The following is a 13,918-nucleotide window of genomic DNA, read 5'->3' on the forward strand; positions in this document are numbered from 1 at the left end:
ATCCGACTTCGAAACCGCACAAACTTGAGCAAGATTGGATAGGCTTCGGCAATACCACCGCCTCCGCCCTTGGGTATCTGTACAGCTTCCCTGTATCCATGATGGATTCCGCATGACGGGACAAAACGTGCCCCACTGGTACCAACGCACTAACAGCCTCCCGAAAGTCAGGACCAGCTGTTATACCACCATAGAAACCTCCGATGCCAGTAGTCCATCACGGTATTCCAGCAAGATCCATGTTGAGGCCAGCGGCAAGCTGGTTCTTGAAAGCCGCCCAGGAACACTCCAAACCAGGGGGCCATATTTTTGGCTGCCAGCCCAGGCACAGCGTACTAGGTTCACGACCCCTTTATCTCCCACAAGTATCTGTTCAGCAGCCACCTGACCCTTAAAAATCGCCTTGAAATAACTCACTGGGTAAAAGTTACCCACGCTCATGACGGGACCCAGATGGTATCGGTAATTCTCAAAGGCGTAGACATTGTTCTCAGGCTCTTCCTCGTCAAGCCAAGAACATTTCATGCCCTTGTATTATAGATCCTGTTGATCTAGGCTGAATAGGCACGTCGATGCTTGAGCATGCTAAGGGCCACTGTCTCGAGGTATATATCCTTTGAGCCCTTGTTTTCAACAATGGTGGCTGAGAGGATGATGGGAATATCTGCAGATGTACGGTAGAGACAGTGCACTTCAATGCCAGTCTCGGGGTCTCGCAGAATGATCTCGAGCAGTTGAATTCCATCTTCTTCAGTCAATTGAATGTGCTTGGCGTGAATCATTCGCTGAGAAGTTTCGGTATAGACCTGGCGTTCCGAGGCTCCGAGAGTTGATCCCTCACCCATGAGTCGAATTTGTATAGGTGGCAATGCGTGCTTGAGCTCTGTTTCCGTCGAACAAATGACAGCATGGACCTCATACACTATAAATCCAAGCGTGTCATTCAGTGTCAATGAAGAAGTCTCCATCCAACCCTGTGAGTCTCCATTACATCCATATCACTGAGGGCGAGAGAGTGCTATTAGTCAACTGTCTGGTTGAAGATCGATCCATTCCTGCTCGTTGGAACTTACAGCCGTTTCCTGGACCAGGATATGCAACGCACTCTTGAGCCATAACGAAATTGACACAGCGATTTCGGTGACAATTTAACTAAAATTATAGCTGAACGAGGAGATGGGAAATGACTCACAGGTATTGCTGTCAGACGTGCCTCGTTGGGTTGGATGAGAACGGGGGTTTTCTTCTTCCTCTTCCTCTTTTTTTTTCTTTTGTCGATTGTCTCTAGATATCCCAAACATGTGCGCTGATCAAGGCCTGTTATGGATCCCATATGTTATGACCTGAAAGAGGCATGTCGTGGACTTCGGAGAGTCGCCGCGAGACAAGCGCGGACATGAGACTATCTAGGATCATACATGGAGTTTCATGGCGATTTTAGCCTATTCTCGTTATGCATACCCAAGCACAATCTTTCGCGACTATACACCTGTATTGTCTTGAACACACAACACATCTACAACTTTCACTGTAGTTCATAAAGATACCAGTTCTCGAATATGGGGTCAATCGCCGAAGCGAGGAACCTGGAGAACCGATACACACTACCCCAGATACCCAAGATTGGGAAATGCATGGCATTACCCCAGTGTTGTCGATATCGTCCAATGCAGATTTCTTTCCCCAGGCTTGATTATCCATACAATGTGTTGGATCTTGGAGCTGCGTATCTACAACAAGATACGTATTTGAACCTTGACCCATCCGCCAGTATGATTATTGCATATGTACTGGTGTACTATACAAACCAGCAATGAATTTGTAGATTCGTAATCAAACTTTCTATTACGACAAAGAATAACCTGCATGCTCCAATGGAAAAGAATAACCAAGCCACCGTTGTCTGCGTCGACAGTTCTCGACTAGAGGTGCCTATAGGTTCCACAAGGCAGTTTACCAGAATGTCCAAGAGAACCCGCGCCTAGAGCATCAACTCACGGTTAAAAATGTCATTTCAATCTACCCGTCAGCCATTTCTTTGGTGTCTATGCGTCTCGGTGTGTGTCATTATGGAGGGTTATGATCAGATCTTGGGTGCGAGCTTACACGCCTTCCTAGAGTTTCAAAAAAAAGAAAAAAAAACGTGGACGGAATTTGCGTTGGTCTCGACTCGCGTGGTGAATACCTCATCAATACAGTCTCTTTCCAGGTATGAGATGTTGATTCTGGAGCCCCTCAAGTAGCTAAATGAACTCCTCAATGCCGGTATACAAATACACATCAATAGCCGGTGCCATTTTCTGTCCACATGTGACTAACTCGAGGTATTGCTCCGTTACATCATTCCATATCCCCTTTGTGCGAAATGCATTCTCCACAAAGAATAATGATCGAATGATCCATATTTACTGTAATATAAGTGAATAAAAATGTTATCACATGTAGTCTACTTTGCATCACAATAGTTTTGCAGGCCATGATCAACCAAATCTTCATAATTCAAAACTACGGTCATTGAGACTTTCTATATTTGCACATATTCCGCGACCTGTAGCAGCATGAAACTCCTTTTTGGCTTTCTTGGCCTTATGCGCATGGTCACGAGGTGTCAAGTACATGTTGATCATCGGCGATTACAAACCAAAAGAATAAGTCAACTGCATTTCAGTATAGATTTGCAAGGTATTCTTCGCCGATCATTATGATGCAGCTCCAAGCTAAATTTACTCTTTCAGAACAGGCTACATGCAACAGATGTGAATAAACATTATCGGCTATCCTACCTTGCCCACTCAACGACCTCGGTTGCAGCCAGTGGAGAGTCACTGCGAGTTCATATTGGAGATGGCCACAGGTATGGACCCTTGTGTGCGTTCACGAGGCGATCGGTTGGGGAATCCCTGTTGTTAACCCAAATACTCAAATAATTTAAGCTTATTCGTTAGAGTATAATCCATGTCCTGGCCACCATTTAGGCATTGCTCGCCGCAAATGCTCATCTCAACATGCAACACGAGTATACTCTCCCATAATACGCGCCGTTTATCATTTGTACAGATCTTGATTGATTATAAATAACCCGGTAAGTCTTATATGAACATTATGATAGTTTGCAAATCAGAGAACATCACTTGCGTCCATCTTTTGTATGACCTCGGAGCAGCTTATTGCACGCTCTCGATTATCTTACATAATGCCAAATCTGTTCTTTTTACTTGTATGTTGTCTCTTCAGCATCATCAAAGCTGAGGATGGCTTCCAAGCCTGGCTTCGCTACGCGCCGCTTCCACTACATCTTCGCAATTTCACTGATATCCCAAAGCAAATTCTGGTCTTGAATAGCACCTCGAATGGCTCCATACACACTGCTAGCCGAGAATTACGTTCCGGACTTCAAAGTATCCTCGGCATTGATGCTACAGAGTCATTCACTCCTCAAGATGATCACCAAAACTACATTGTGATCGGTACACTGGAGATGATTACAAATTTTCCTGGGCCGCATGTTTCTGATATCGGTAGCCTGAAAGCCGACGGCTTTTGGCTCAGCACCAATGGTCCGAATGTCGAAATTATCGGCCAGAGCGAGGTTGGAGCGCTATACGGGACTTTCGAGTACCTTTCCATGCTGGCCCAGGGCAACTTTACCAGACTTGCTTATGGCTCAAGCCCTGCGGCGCCGGTTCGCTGGGTCAACCAATGGGACAATATGGACGGGTCTATTGAGCGAGGTTATGGAGGCCCTTCCATCTTCTTTGAAAACGGCTCCACCACCACCAACATGTCGCGTGTTGAGCAATACGCGCGCCTCCTATCCTCTGTCCGACTCAATGGGGTAGTCATCAACAATGTTAATGCCAATCCCGTCATCTTGAAACCCGAAAACATTGCAGGTCTGGCCAGGATTGCCAACAGCATGCGGCCGTGGGGTGTGCGGATCGGTATCACGTTGAACTTTGCCTCTCCCGAGACGCTCGGCGGACTTTCCACGTCTGATCCCTTGGACCCGACCGTCATTGCGTGGTGGGGCAACGTGACCCAGGATATCTATCGCGAGATTCCCGACTTCCTCGGTTTCACCATCAAAGCCAGCTCCGAAGGTCAGCCCGGGCCCCTCGAATATAATCGGACCCTAGCGGACGGTGCCAACCTGTTTGCCAGTGCCGTAGAGCCCTATGGAGGCCTGGTACTTTTTCGGGCATTCATCTATAATCTAACAATTCAGTTCGATGATTGGACTGGTGACCGGGCAAAGCACGCTGTCGACTATGTCGCACCACACGATGGAGAGTTCAAAAAGAATGTCATTGTACAGATCAAGTACGGTCCCATTGACTTCCAGGTCCGCGAGCCTGCCTCGCCGCTCTTTGCCCACCTCCAGGAGACCCCAACGGCTCTTGAGCTGGAGGTGAGCCAAGAGTATCTCGGTCAGCAGTGCCATCTCGTCTATCTGCCGCCACTCTGGAGGACGGTAATGGATTTTGACTTGCGCGTCGACAACCAATCGTCTCTAATTGGGTCAGAGATCGTGACCGGACACAGATTCAACCACAGCCTTGGCGGCTATGTAGCCGTCGTCAACGTCGGCACGAGCGACAGCTGGCTGGGAAGTATCCTGGCCATGTCCAACCTGTACGCGTTTGGACAATTAGCCTGGAACCCGAAAATAGACGACGATGCCATCCTGACACAATGGACGCGCCTCTCCCTCGGCCTCGACGACCAAGTCGTGGCCGTTGTGACCAACATGTCCCTGCGCTCGTGGCCCGCGTAAGAGAACTACACTGGCAATCTCGGCATCCAAACCTTGACCGATAACCTCGACACGCATTACGGTCCCAACCCGGGTCTCTATGATACACAAGTGAAATGGGGCCAATGGATGCGTGCCAATAGAACCTCGGTGGGCATGGATCGCACCGACAGCACGGGCAGCGGCTACGCAGGTCAGTATCCGGCGCCGGTGGCGGACATGTACGAAAACCTGGACACGACGCCGGACGAGCTCCTGCTGTGGTTCCACCACGTGCCTTGGACCTATAGACTGCATAGTGGCAACACCGTGATACAACACTTTTACGATGCGCACTACGCGGGCGCCGAGACGGTGGCCGGATTTCCCAAGCTCTGGGCCACTGTCCGGGACAAGGTTGATCCCACTGTCTTTGAAGATGTCATGTTTCGTCTTCAATACCAAGCTGGCCACTCGGTTCTGTGGAGAGATAGCATCAACGAGTACTTCTACAACATGACACAGATACCAGATGAAAAATCTCGGGTAGGAAACAACCCATGGAGGCTGGAAGCAGAAAACTTTGACCTCGAGAACTACGAGATTTTAGCCACCTCGCCATTTGAGATCTCGTCTGGGCTCTTTATCGTTCAGTCCATTTCCAATACGACCACTGGGTCATTGCGCAGTCATTCACCTTACCCCGACGGTTACTACGATCTCCATGTGGCGTATTTCGACTTGAACGATGGCGTGGCTTCGTACTCGATGAGCGTAGGCAATGGCACGGTTGGACAATGGGTCGGAGACCTGGAAACAAAGTTGGGGCACGCACCTACAGGACGTGTTGATGGGAATTCGGCGGCAAGGGTTACATTTGAAGCTGTCTGGGTGCCTCATGGTGCTGAAATCGTCATCAGCACTCAAGCAAATGGTACCGAAGTGGCCCCTTTGGATTATCTCGAGTTTGTGCCATCAGCCAGAGGCAGGAGCACACAGTGATTTGAGTTTGAAAACTTCCTTCATTGACAAGTAATACATCAATTGAAGGTACAAACAAGCAACATGATCCCGTATTTGACCAATTGCTGGTCATGCAAAATCTAAAAGATCCAAGAGCTCAGACACTAAAGCATAATGTCATATGCTTTCAATTTTATAGATATCTAGGAAGATAGCAAGCCGTGTACAGCTATCTCGTCATGCCACGTAGAAACTCATGTCATTTCCATACTTAAAGTCATCAAATTACCAACTCGGTCAACTCAGGGCCGTTGTAGACATCGGCCTCGGGTCCTGGAGTAGGCGGGGCCAAGTTCTCGTTCTTGGTCATGATCCAGCAGCTCGCATACATGTTGACACGATCAATGCAAGCACCGCCCTCACGGGCACCGTGGCGCTTGGCCGTGAATCCGAGGGTCTCAAACTGCTTGATGTACCACGGCTTCAACCCGGCCGAGCGAAGCATGACACGTCCGCCCATCTTGAGAGCGCGGTTGAGCTTGGTGATTTGGGCCGCGGCGGCGTTGGAGCCTGGGTCGAACCAGTCCATGCTGTCCATGACCACTGCCACGGTCAGCGTGCCCGGCGCAATGCGGGCAATGACCTCGTCGATCTCGTCAGTGTGAATACGGAGTCCATCAAAGGCATCAGGCCTAGACAGTTTGGCGTGCGCCTGCTTGGAGAGGTAGTCGAGGTGGCAGCGCTTGGAGAATTTGCCCTCCATGCAGACATAGTAGTATGGATTGTCCGCGGCAATATGGGTGGACTCGACCATGGGATCCAGTGTATTGACCATGTACTCCCAAATGGCGTGAGATCTCGTGTTACGAGCGGTTGGATTCGGTCCACAGACGGCATCAGATTGGGCATGGTCCGCTTCAATGATTGCCAATTGGTTCTTTGGCACTCCAAGGGCAGTCCACAAGAATGACTCTTGGCTGACTACAAACTTGGACACCAAGCGTGAAAGGAGAGCTGGTCGAATTCTGTTGCGCCAAATCTCGCGCTGCTCATTGAGCGTCTTTGCCTCGAGAAGGTCTTTGACGGCACCTCGACAACCAAAAACCCGAGTGATCCAGCGGAAGATACGAATACCATGCTTTGAACCACCAGTGTCATAAAGACCTGCCTTGGACTTGGTGAAGATGTGATGGTTGTTGAGCCAGTACTGGAATGCACGGCTCGACAGATGAGGTGACATTTTGGTGATCAGAAGCGAGCGGAATTCGGGGTGTTTTCCTTCTCCAAAGATCTTCCAAAAGTCCACATAAGACAGAGATGAGTATGCGGCAACCTTGAGCTCCAAAAGATGGCACTGCGTGGGGTTCAAGTCGACGGCATGAATTCTGGCAGGGCTTTGGAGAGCGTACGACAGGATATTGTCACCTGCGCTGCAAATGGCAAGAACAACATCATCAGACTTCAGCTTCAGAATCCTCTCGTCAACGCGAGTATCCTCCCAGGTGAACGCGTAAATGTACTCGTCGTTGAATTGTGTGTGCTTCTTGAGTTGATCGTCATAGTAGATGCGCCAGTGATGGTTTTGATAAAAGAACGATGGCAACGGTAGATCAGCGGACAAGTTCACAACAGCAGCATCAAAGGCCTTGGAACGAAGCTCGGGTGCAGCCCTTTCAACGGCGCGGGACAGAGCATCGGTGTGGTTCTTCGGGTGGAGATATGGTGATTCCGTGACAAGTGCATTGACTTTTTCCACAATCTCGTGTGGAAGCGCAGACGACATTGGCCGCTTATGGCAACCGAGCCAAATGTAGTAGGGAATAGCCCCAAGTGCGTAATTGCGGCTGTTGACGTTGAGCACGGTACCGAAACGATACTCGAGGAAGTCCCTGCGGCCTGGTTCGAGGGCGACTCTGTCAATGTCGAACCAAGCACGCCAAAAGGTTCGTTGCAAGAAGTTGGTGTGACGATTAACCAAGCCGCCTGTGTAGTTCCTAAAGCTCACGTCAACTTCTGATTGTACATAGAAGTCGACCACGCCAACTATTCCGTTGGGTGCCAGCAGTGATGGAAGAGCGTCAACAACGGAGTAGTAATCAGGCTATGAATGGTCAGTCATGGTCTTGAGTTCCGCATGGAATCACGTACAATCATGGACAAGCTATAGGACATGGTGATCAAGTCGACGCCGCCGTGCTCGGGACGTTTCTGGGAGAAGTAGCCCATATAAGGTGAGCTCGGGACATTGCCCTGCATGTGGCTCGGCTCGTGGTCTTCAAGACGGAACTTCCTGGCGTCTTGGCAGACAACCTTGACATTCTTCCAGCCAAGGCGAGCGAATCGCTTGCGGGCAACATCGCAGAGTGATGGGGAAAAGTCCACTAGGTAGACGCTGGAAAAGAAGCTGGGGACGTCGACATATTTTCCCATTGCCTCAATATTGAAGCCGGTTCCACCGCCGACCTAACTTGTTTTAGTTTCATCATAGTGTATCATTGAAGCGAGAACTCACATCAACCCAGATTCTCCTCTTCTCGGAAGACTTGGCCTTCATGGTTGCTCGGTGCTCGAGCTGAGCCGCGGCGAGTGCCAGCATGTCTTCACGGCCCTTGAGAAGTGCGCCTCTGGTGGCGTCGTAAGCACCAGCTTGGCTCTTATAGAAACTCTCGAGGGCATCCTGTTGGTTTCCTTTGGCATCGCCACTGTGCGGCTTGAGGAAGCAGGAGTAGATGAACAGCCATAGAGCCCGGAGTATGCCAGGGTTCTCTACGGGCTTTTGGGACCTCTTGATGAGGGTGGAAAAGCATGCGCTTACGAAAAGCACAATGGTTACTCCAGAAAGGTAAATTTTTGTTTGAGGGGCCAGAGATGGCAAAACGTTACCACCAAGAGAAGCCATGGTATTCTCTCATCGCAACGGAGAGAGCAAAGTGTTGAATCAAGCTGAGCTTTTAGGTTGAACAAGCAGCAAAATGACACAGGTGTTGGTAATAGACAAGCAAGATCTAGAGAGAGCTTTGAACAGCGGTTTCCAGGCAATATATGATTCCAGTCCACTTACCTGCCTCCTGGCCTGCCTGCCTACCTACATGCCTACCTACCTACCTTAGTCACGCCACCTTTGTTGACTGGGCATGGCAGCGTGACTTTCCGATCGTGTCTACTGGCTCGAACCCAACCGCCAAGATTTTCGAGACTCGAATGGCGCATAAATCGGAATGATTCGCATAGCAACAGTGCGTGCTTCCATGAATGGTCGTCTGTGTCGTACTGGGGGGAGATCTTCACCAGATGGACCCTGAGTTTCAACAAACCCCACCAGCTCTTAAGCTCTTGTACCCCACTATAGTTTACTATAAAATGCACTTGCATGTCTGGGTCAATGGGTCCTCTCAGCCAATCATTTCGACCACGAGCTAGAGCCTTTGGGATACAACGAACCACCAGCGGGTTTTAGAGCTCTGCTATTCAGACTCGCTTTCGATCGCCAGGACTCTTTGGAAGAACCCACGTGCGCTAATGGCACATTGTTTGTGTTACACTCGTCTTGCCTCTCACTACGCGCGAGTTGGTTCTAATGGCAGGGCACTTGTTCACCATTGATCGTCTTGTAGCGTGAAATTGCCGACCTAGTCGCCCAATATCGGTAAAGGTGCGTGTATCAAAGGGACCATGCCGAAGACTGGATAGATGACTTGCAGCATGCAGATCAAAACTTGACCCCTCTTTGTAATGTCATTGTGTTGAGATTCCGGCGGAAACATCATGGGTAAATAGATAACGAGTCAGCTTATGACGACTATTCTCACATGGCAAATATTCACCTGCTGTAGATCATCGTGGTGGCGGGCACAAGGCGTCGAGTTGAGTTCAGTATTCAACTACCGCTTTACTGCGGGGTACTTATGCCAAAGGCATGTTTGGGATGTTATGAACGAGAACCGTCTGGTTCGCTTTGGGGCCATACAAGGGAGCCCTGATAATTGTTGAGCCTCAGGTCAAGTATCTAGGTTACCTTCTTGGCGCCCAAAACTCAAGTTGTCTCTTTGCCCTCAAATCAATTAGTGCAATCAAACGTTTGCGCCGGTATGCTTTTCATTCTGGAATGGAGCCCGAAAACTTTTGGTGCCCCTGCCAATGCTGTTCGAACAGCAACTTGTTGTCGTGAGATGAAGTTGAATCTAGCAGACAATGTCTTATCTTTTGCCTCAAGCCATTGAACGATTACAAGCCAGTGCAGGACTGATCCTTGACAGCTCAGGCTATCCAAGTATAGATGGCCTTGATTGCAAAACCAAATAATGAAATTATCACGAGTGTCTATTTAGCTCAGATACAATACTGATTCCAAGAAGCCGCACGATTGCTCTCAGTAGCAAAGGGTATTATAATTAGTCCTATGTTTCGCCAAAGTTCTTATTCAATACATCAAAGGACATCCAGGCCCGACATGGAAATCTCTTAGTGAACACTTACAATGTGCCAATGAACGCTGGTGTTCCTGGCTAGAAGATTGCCAAGGCACATGCCTGCACACATAAGTTGATAAACTCGACCTGTGAATTACATATGCAGCATCATTGGAAAAGACACGAAAGTTTTCTTCAAAGGATTCAGGTTTGTTAATTTCGAGTTATAATGCAATCGCCAAGTTGAAGTAAACATGAATGGTTTCGGCCTTGGGTATGTACTAGGTAAGCAGGAGTACGTACAGGTGGGTAGGTAAACACCAGTCATGTACAAAAAGTACGTACTGTGCCTTCCTAGGCAAAGCATTGAACCCCTGTTGCTCCGCAAAGTGGCACGTGCGTCATCTTGAGCTCGGTCGGTCGCGGCCCAGTCGCGACACCATCTTCAACGTCCATCGAACCCCCGTCGCAACGGATTTGCAGCATAATCCTATCATCAAATCCAATATCACATTCGCCGAGCACAGTTCCGCGGGAACTGCTGCAGCGTCGAGAAAATGCCACCCGTACCTAGTCAGAAAGGGACGGGCAAGAAGGGTTCCGGTGTCGTTCGACAGCGCAGTCGGAACACAACCCCGAACGCCGCTCCTCCTCCCGGGACCGCTGGCTTGCCTCAGGGCGATACTATTGAAACCGACTTCATCAAGGATCTCAAGTTCGAGTCGCTACCAACGATAACATATGAGGACCTGATCGAGTCTGGCGCCTCAAATGCCAACATACCAGATTCAAAGAGCCTCGACGGCTTGATCAATCGCTTGACCAAGATCCATGACATAATCGAAGGTCGAGGTTCGTATTGCGACCGTGGCATGCGACTTGTGGCTGGTGAGCGAAGTAAGATGCATTTTGAGGACGTGTCTTCGGCTGGACGAGAGGACGAAAAGCCACGACGTGACGACGATGAAAAGAAGGCCAACAAGAAGAAGAGAAAGGCGACCGATAGTCTTGCACCTCAGGACGCCAAAGTTGGTAAGTCGAAACCCTGCGAATATCGTCAACGGCCATACCCCTCATTCATTCGGTTGGCCCCGACCCAATGCAATCGCCACGACAGCTTCATCCGCGTTTTCTTGAGCTTCACTAGTTAAGCACCTGCAAACGTTTGCAAACCTCCCCTCCACCAACCCCATGACTGTCGCGTCTATTGTGTCAACAGCGCAACCTTGACGACCAGAAATCCATTGCACCTTCACCAGACCGAAAAAAAACCCATCAACACATTCATTGAGCTATAAGCAACCATGTCCTAATCATGTCATCCTTAGATCGATCATCGCCCTTGCGCGATCCAAACAGCAAGCCCCGCAAACACTCGCGAGACAACGATTCGGCAAGCTCTTCTCTATCACCGGTTGCTAAGGAAACGCCAGGCGCCATGGATGTAGACGAAAAGCCCAAGACCCAGGAAAAGGCCGAGGAAGAGGAGGAAGAAGAAAGCTCTGAAGATGAAGGCGCACCCCCTAGACGTGAGGCACCGCAGTTCCAGACATTTGGTGAAGACCCTTCCACGTTCCCGGATCCGACCGTTTACGAAATTCGCGAGGTCACACCCGACATGACGCCCGACCAGCGCCGGGAGATTTATAGCGTTGCCGTGTACCCAGAGTCGGATCTTGCCGACCTGATTGCGGGCGACCCGCCCGACCAGGATTTCAGCAGTGGAAAGGCTTCAAACCAGATCGCAGCAAGTACCTTTGCAACCTATACCGAACCTTACTTCAGACCTTTTAATGAAGAGGACTTGGCTTTCCTGAGAGAGCGCGGCGATCGCGTAGCCCCCTTTGTCATGCCCAAGCGAGGCAAGCGTCACTATACCGAAATCTGGGCAGAAGAAGATGGTGCCACGTCCATGGATACAACTTCGCCCGGCCGCGACAAACTTCCCCCGAATCAGCCTAGAGGCAATATTGATCACATGGATGATGATGTGGCCGAGACTGACAAGCTCTCTGTCGGCCCCATCCTCTCGAGACTGTTACAAGCTATGCGCCCAGAGGCACGTGCTCAACCCTCCGAGGACAAGCCCATGATCAACGGCATCAACGGCGATTCTGAAGTCAAGGCTGAAACAAATGGTGAAGTCAACGGATTGAATGATGAAGACGGGAAGAGCTTACCGCCTGCATCATGCATGCCCGAGTCGAGCAGCGAGGCGTGGAAGAAGGCTACCCACCCAAAATTGGACTACACTCAGGTTGACGAAAGGATCAAGCAGGAGCTTCGTCATATCGGCTTTTTGCCTGAGGATGGCTTTGATGGAGATTATGACGGGCACTACGATGATGAAGTCGCAGCACGACTTCGGCTCCTTCAAAATCGCCTTCGCGACCAAATCCTCATTAATGGCGCTCGTAAGGCTCGGTTGACTGAGCTCGTTAAGGAACGCATGGCGCATCAAGAGTATCAAACTATCCTCGAGGATCTCGACAGTCAGGTCCAAGGCGCCTATCTTAAGAGGACGCGCACCCTGGGCAAGTCCAAGAAGAACAAGCGACCTGGAGGTGCGGGCGGAGGCAATCAAGCTGCTGGTGGTGGAGCTGCCGGCATGGCGCGGCCTGGCATTGGCGATGTTGCCAAGACACTCATGGAGCGTCGCCGCCGGTGGATTGACAGCATCGGTACAGTGTTTGATGATCCAAACCTGGGCAAGGTGCCTCGAGCAACAGATCCGGGAAGTTCAATCTTCAAACCCGAAGACATGCAGCCACTCGTAAAGGTCGAGCGCCAGAATTGGGACGAGGAAGTTGAAGAAGAGTAATCCCAGTGATTGTTTGCGAAAGAGAATTCCTCTGAGACGAAGTATAATGATACCACAAACTGGCGTTTGGCGTTGAGAGACGGACGATCCGAGATTTGGGCTGTCACGAAGCTCATTATTGGCTTAAGTAAACTGCATGGGGAACATATGCTCCTAAACAATTCTACTAGGTAGTGTGTAGATTGGCAAAAAGCAGTATTTTGTTTTGATGATACATTGAGCGTTGCCATCATGCCTTTTGAGCGCGTTGTTTCGAATTACGTGCTTCAGCTTACAGCAACGGCATAACGAGAGAAGAGCCAGGGCAGTATATAATCAATATTCAGGCAGGAATCTGTTTGCGAACAGTATACCGACTCAAAGTCTCCCGGCGATGGGTATCATCAGGCTGTGGGGAGATGAGGTCGAAACAACTCGTGATCGTCTTTACGTCTTGGGGTGTTCACGGCGAAGGCCGGGAGTGGAAATACAGTGTCCATGTGAGTAATAAAAGACATACTCTATCTCAGAATGGCACAATACTGATGAGCTTTTGTGGAACTCTCAAGATGTTCTGTGTAACAAGCCTTCTGTACTTTCTAGGTAGGTTGATAGCCTGCCCACCAAAAGGTATCGTCAACGATATAGTGAAAAGAAGGCACAAGATGATTGGCCAATGTGACGACAAGCACAACCCAGCCATCTCATTATGCAGGGTGAGTGCACTGAATATGTAACCAACAAAGTATGTATGCATGGCCCGTATCGCTTGTAGAGTTGCGGGGTAATTGAAGCATGCATGGAAGGGAAGGTACATTACCCAACCAAGCACGTAGCGAGCGAGCGGAGCCCCACGCAAGCCGGCGAACGGCGAAGATCCCCAAAGACAGCTGGGGGTCTGGATCTTGGCTTGGGTGATTAGGGAAAAAAAAAGAAATGCTGAAGGTCAAGGTATCTATCTCCCTTTTGATATGGTGATGAACTGAAGCACTCACTATAAGCCATCGGATTCTA

General features: G+C 49.7%; 5 protein-coding genes across 5 annotated transcripts; 3 read left to right on the forward strand and 2 right to left on the reverse strand.

Moving 5' to 3' along the window:
* Window positions 1–551: 551 nt before the first annotated feature.
* Window positions 552–1,116, reverse strand: PFICI_06237 (uncharacterized protein; the record flags this gene model as incomplete). Its single annotated transcript, XM_007834818.1, has 2 exons — window positions 552–922; window positions 1,074–1,116. 2 exons carry the CDS (start codon window positions 1,114–1,116, stop codon window positions 552–554), a joined length of 414 nt encoding a protein of 137 aa, XP_007833009.1.
* A 2,077-nt stretch (window positions 1,117–3,193) lies between these two features.
* Window positions 3,194–4,774, forward strand: PFICI_06238 (uncharacterized protein; the record flags this gene model as incomplete). The annotated part of the gene is made up of 1 exon (XM_007834819.1): window positions 3,194–4,774. One exon carries the CDS (start codon window positions 3,194–3,196, stop codon window positions 4,772–4,774), a length of 1,581 nt encoding a protein of 526 aa, XP_007833010.1.
* A 108-nt stretch (window positions 4,775–4,882) lies between these two features.
* On the forward strand, window positions 4,883–5,734 carry PFICI_06239 (uncharacterized protein; the record flags this gene model as incomplete). Its single annotated transcript, XM_007834820.1, has 1 exon — window positions 4,883–5,734. One exon carries the CDS (start codon window positions 4,883–4,885, stop codon window positions 5,732–5,734), a length of 852 nt encoding a protein of 283 aa, XP_007833011.1.
* Window positions 5,735–5,975: 241 nt separating this feature from the next.
* PFICI_06240 (uncharacterized protein) lies at window positions 5,976–8,594 on the reverse strand (the record flags this gene model as incomplete). Its single annotated transcript, XM_007834821.1, has 3 exons — window positions 5,976–7,796; window positions 7,844–8,158; window positions 8,208–8,594. 3 exons carry the CDS (start codon window positions 8,592–8,594, stop codon window positions 5,976–5,978), a joined length of 2,523 nt encoding a protein of 840 aa, XP_007833012.1.
* Window positions 8,595–10,661: 2,067 nt separating this feature from the next.
* On the forward strand, window positions 10,662–12,925 carry PFICI_06241 (uncharacterized protein; the record flags this gene model as incomplete). Its single annotated transcript, XM_007834822.1, has 2 exons — window positions 10,662–11,136; window positions 11,433–12,925. The coding sequence occupies 2 exons, from the start codon at window positions 10,662–10,664 to the stop codon at window positions 12,923–12,925; spliced, it is 1,968 nt and encodes a 655-aa protein (XP_007833013.1).
* Window positions 12,926–13,918: the final 993 nt, after the last annotated feature.

Source organism: Pestalotiopsis fici, assembly GCF_000516985.1.
Source record: "Pestalotiopsis fici W106-1 unplaced genomic scaffold PFICI_Scf_4, whole genome shotgun sequence".
Lineage (NCBI taxonomy): Eukaryota > Fungi > Ascomycota > Sordariomycetes > Amphisphaeriales > Sporocadaceae > Pestalotiopsis > Pestalotiopsis fici.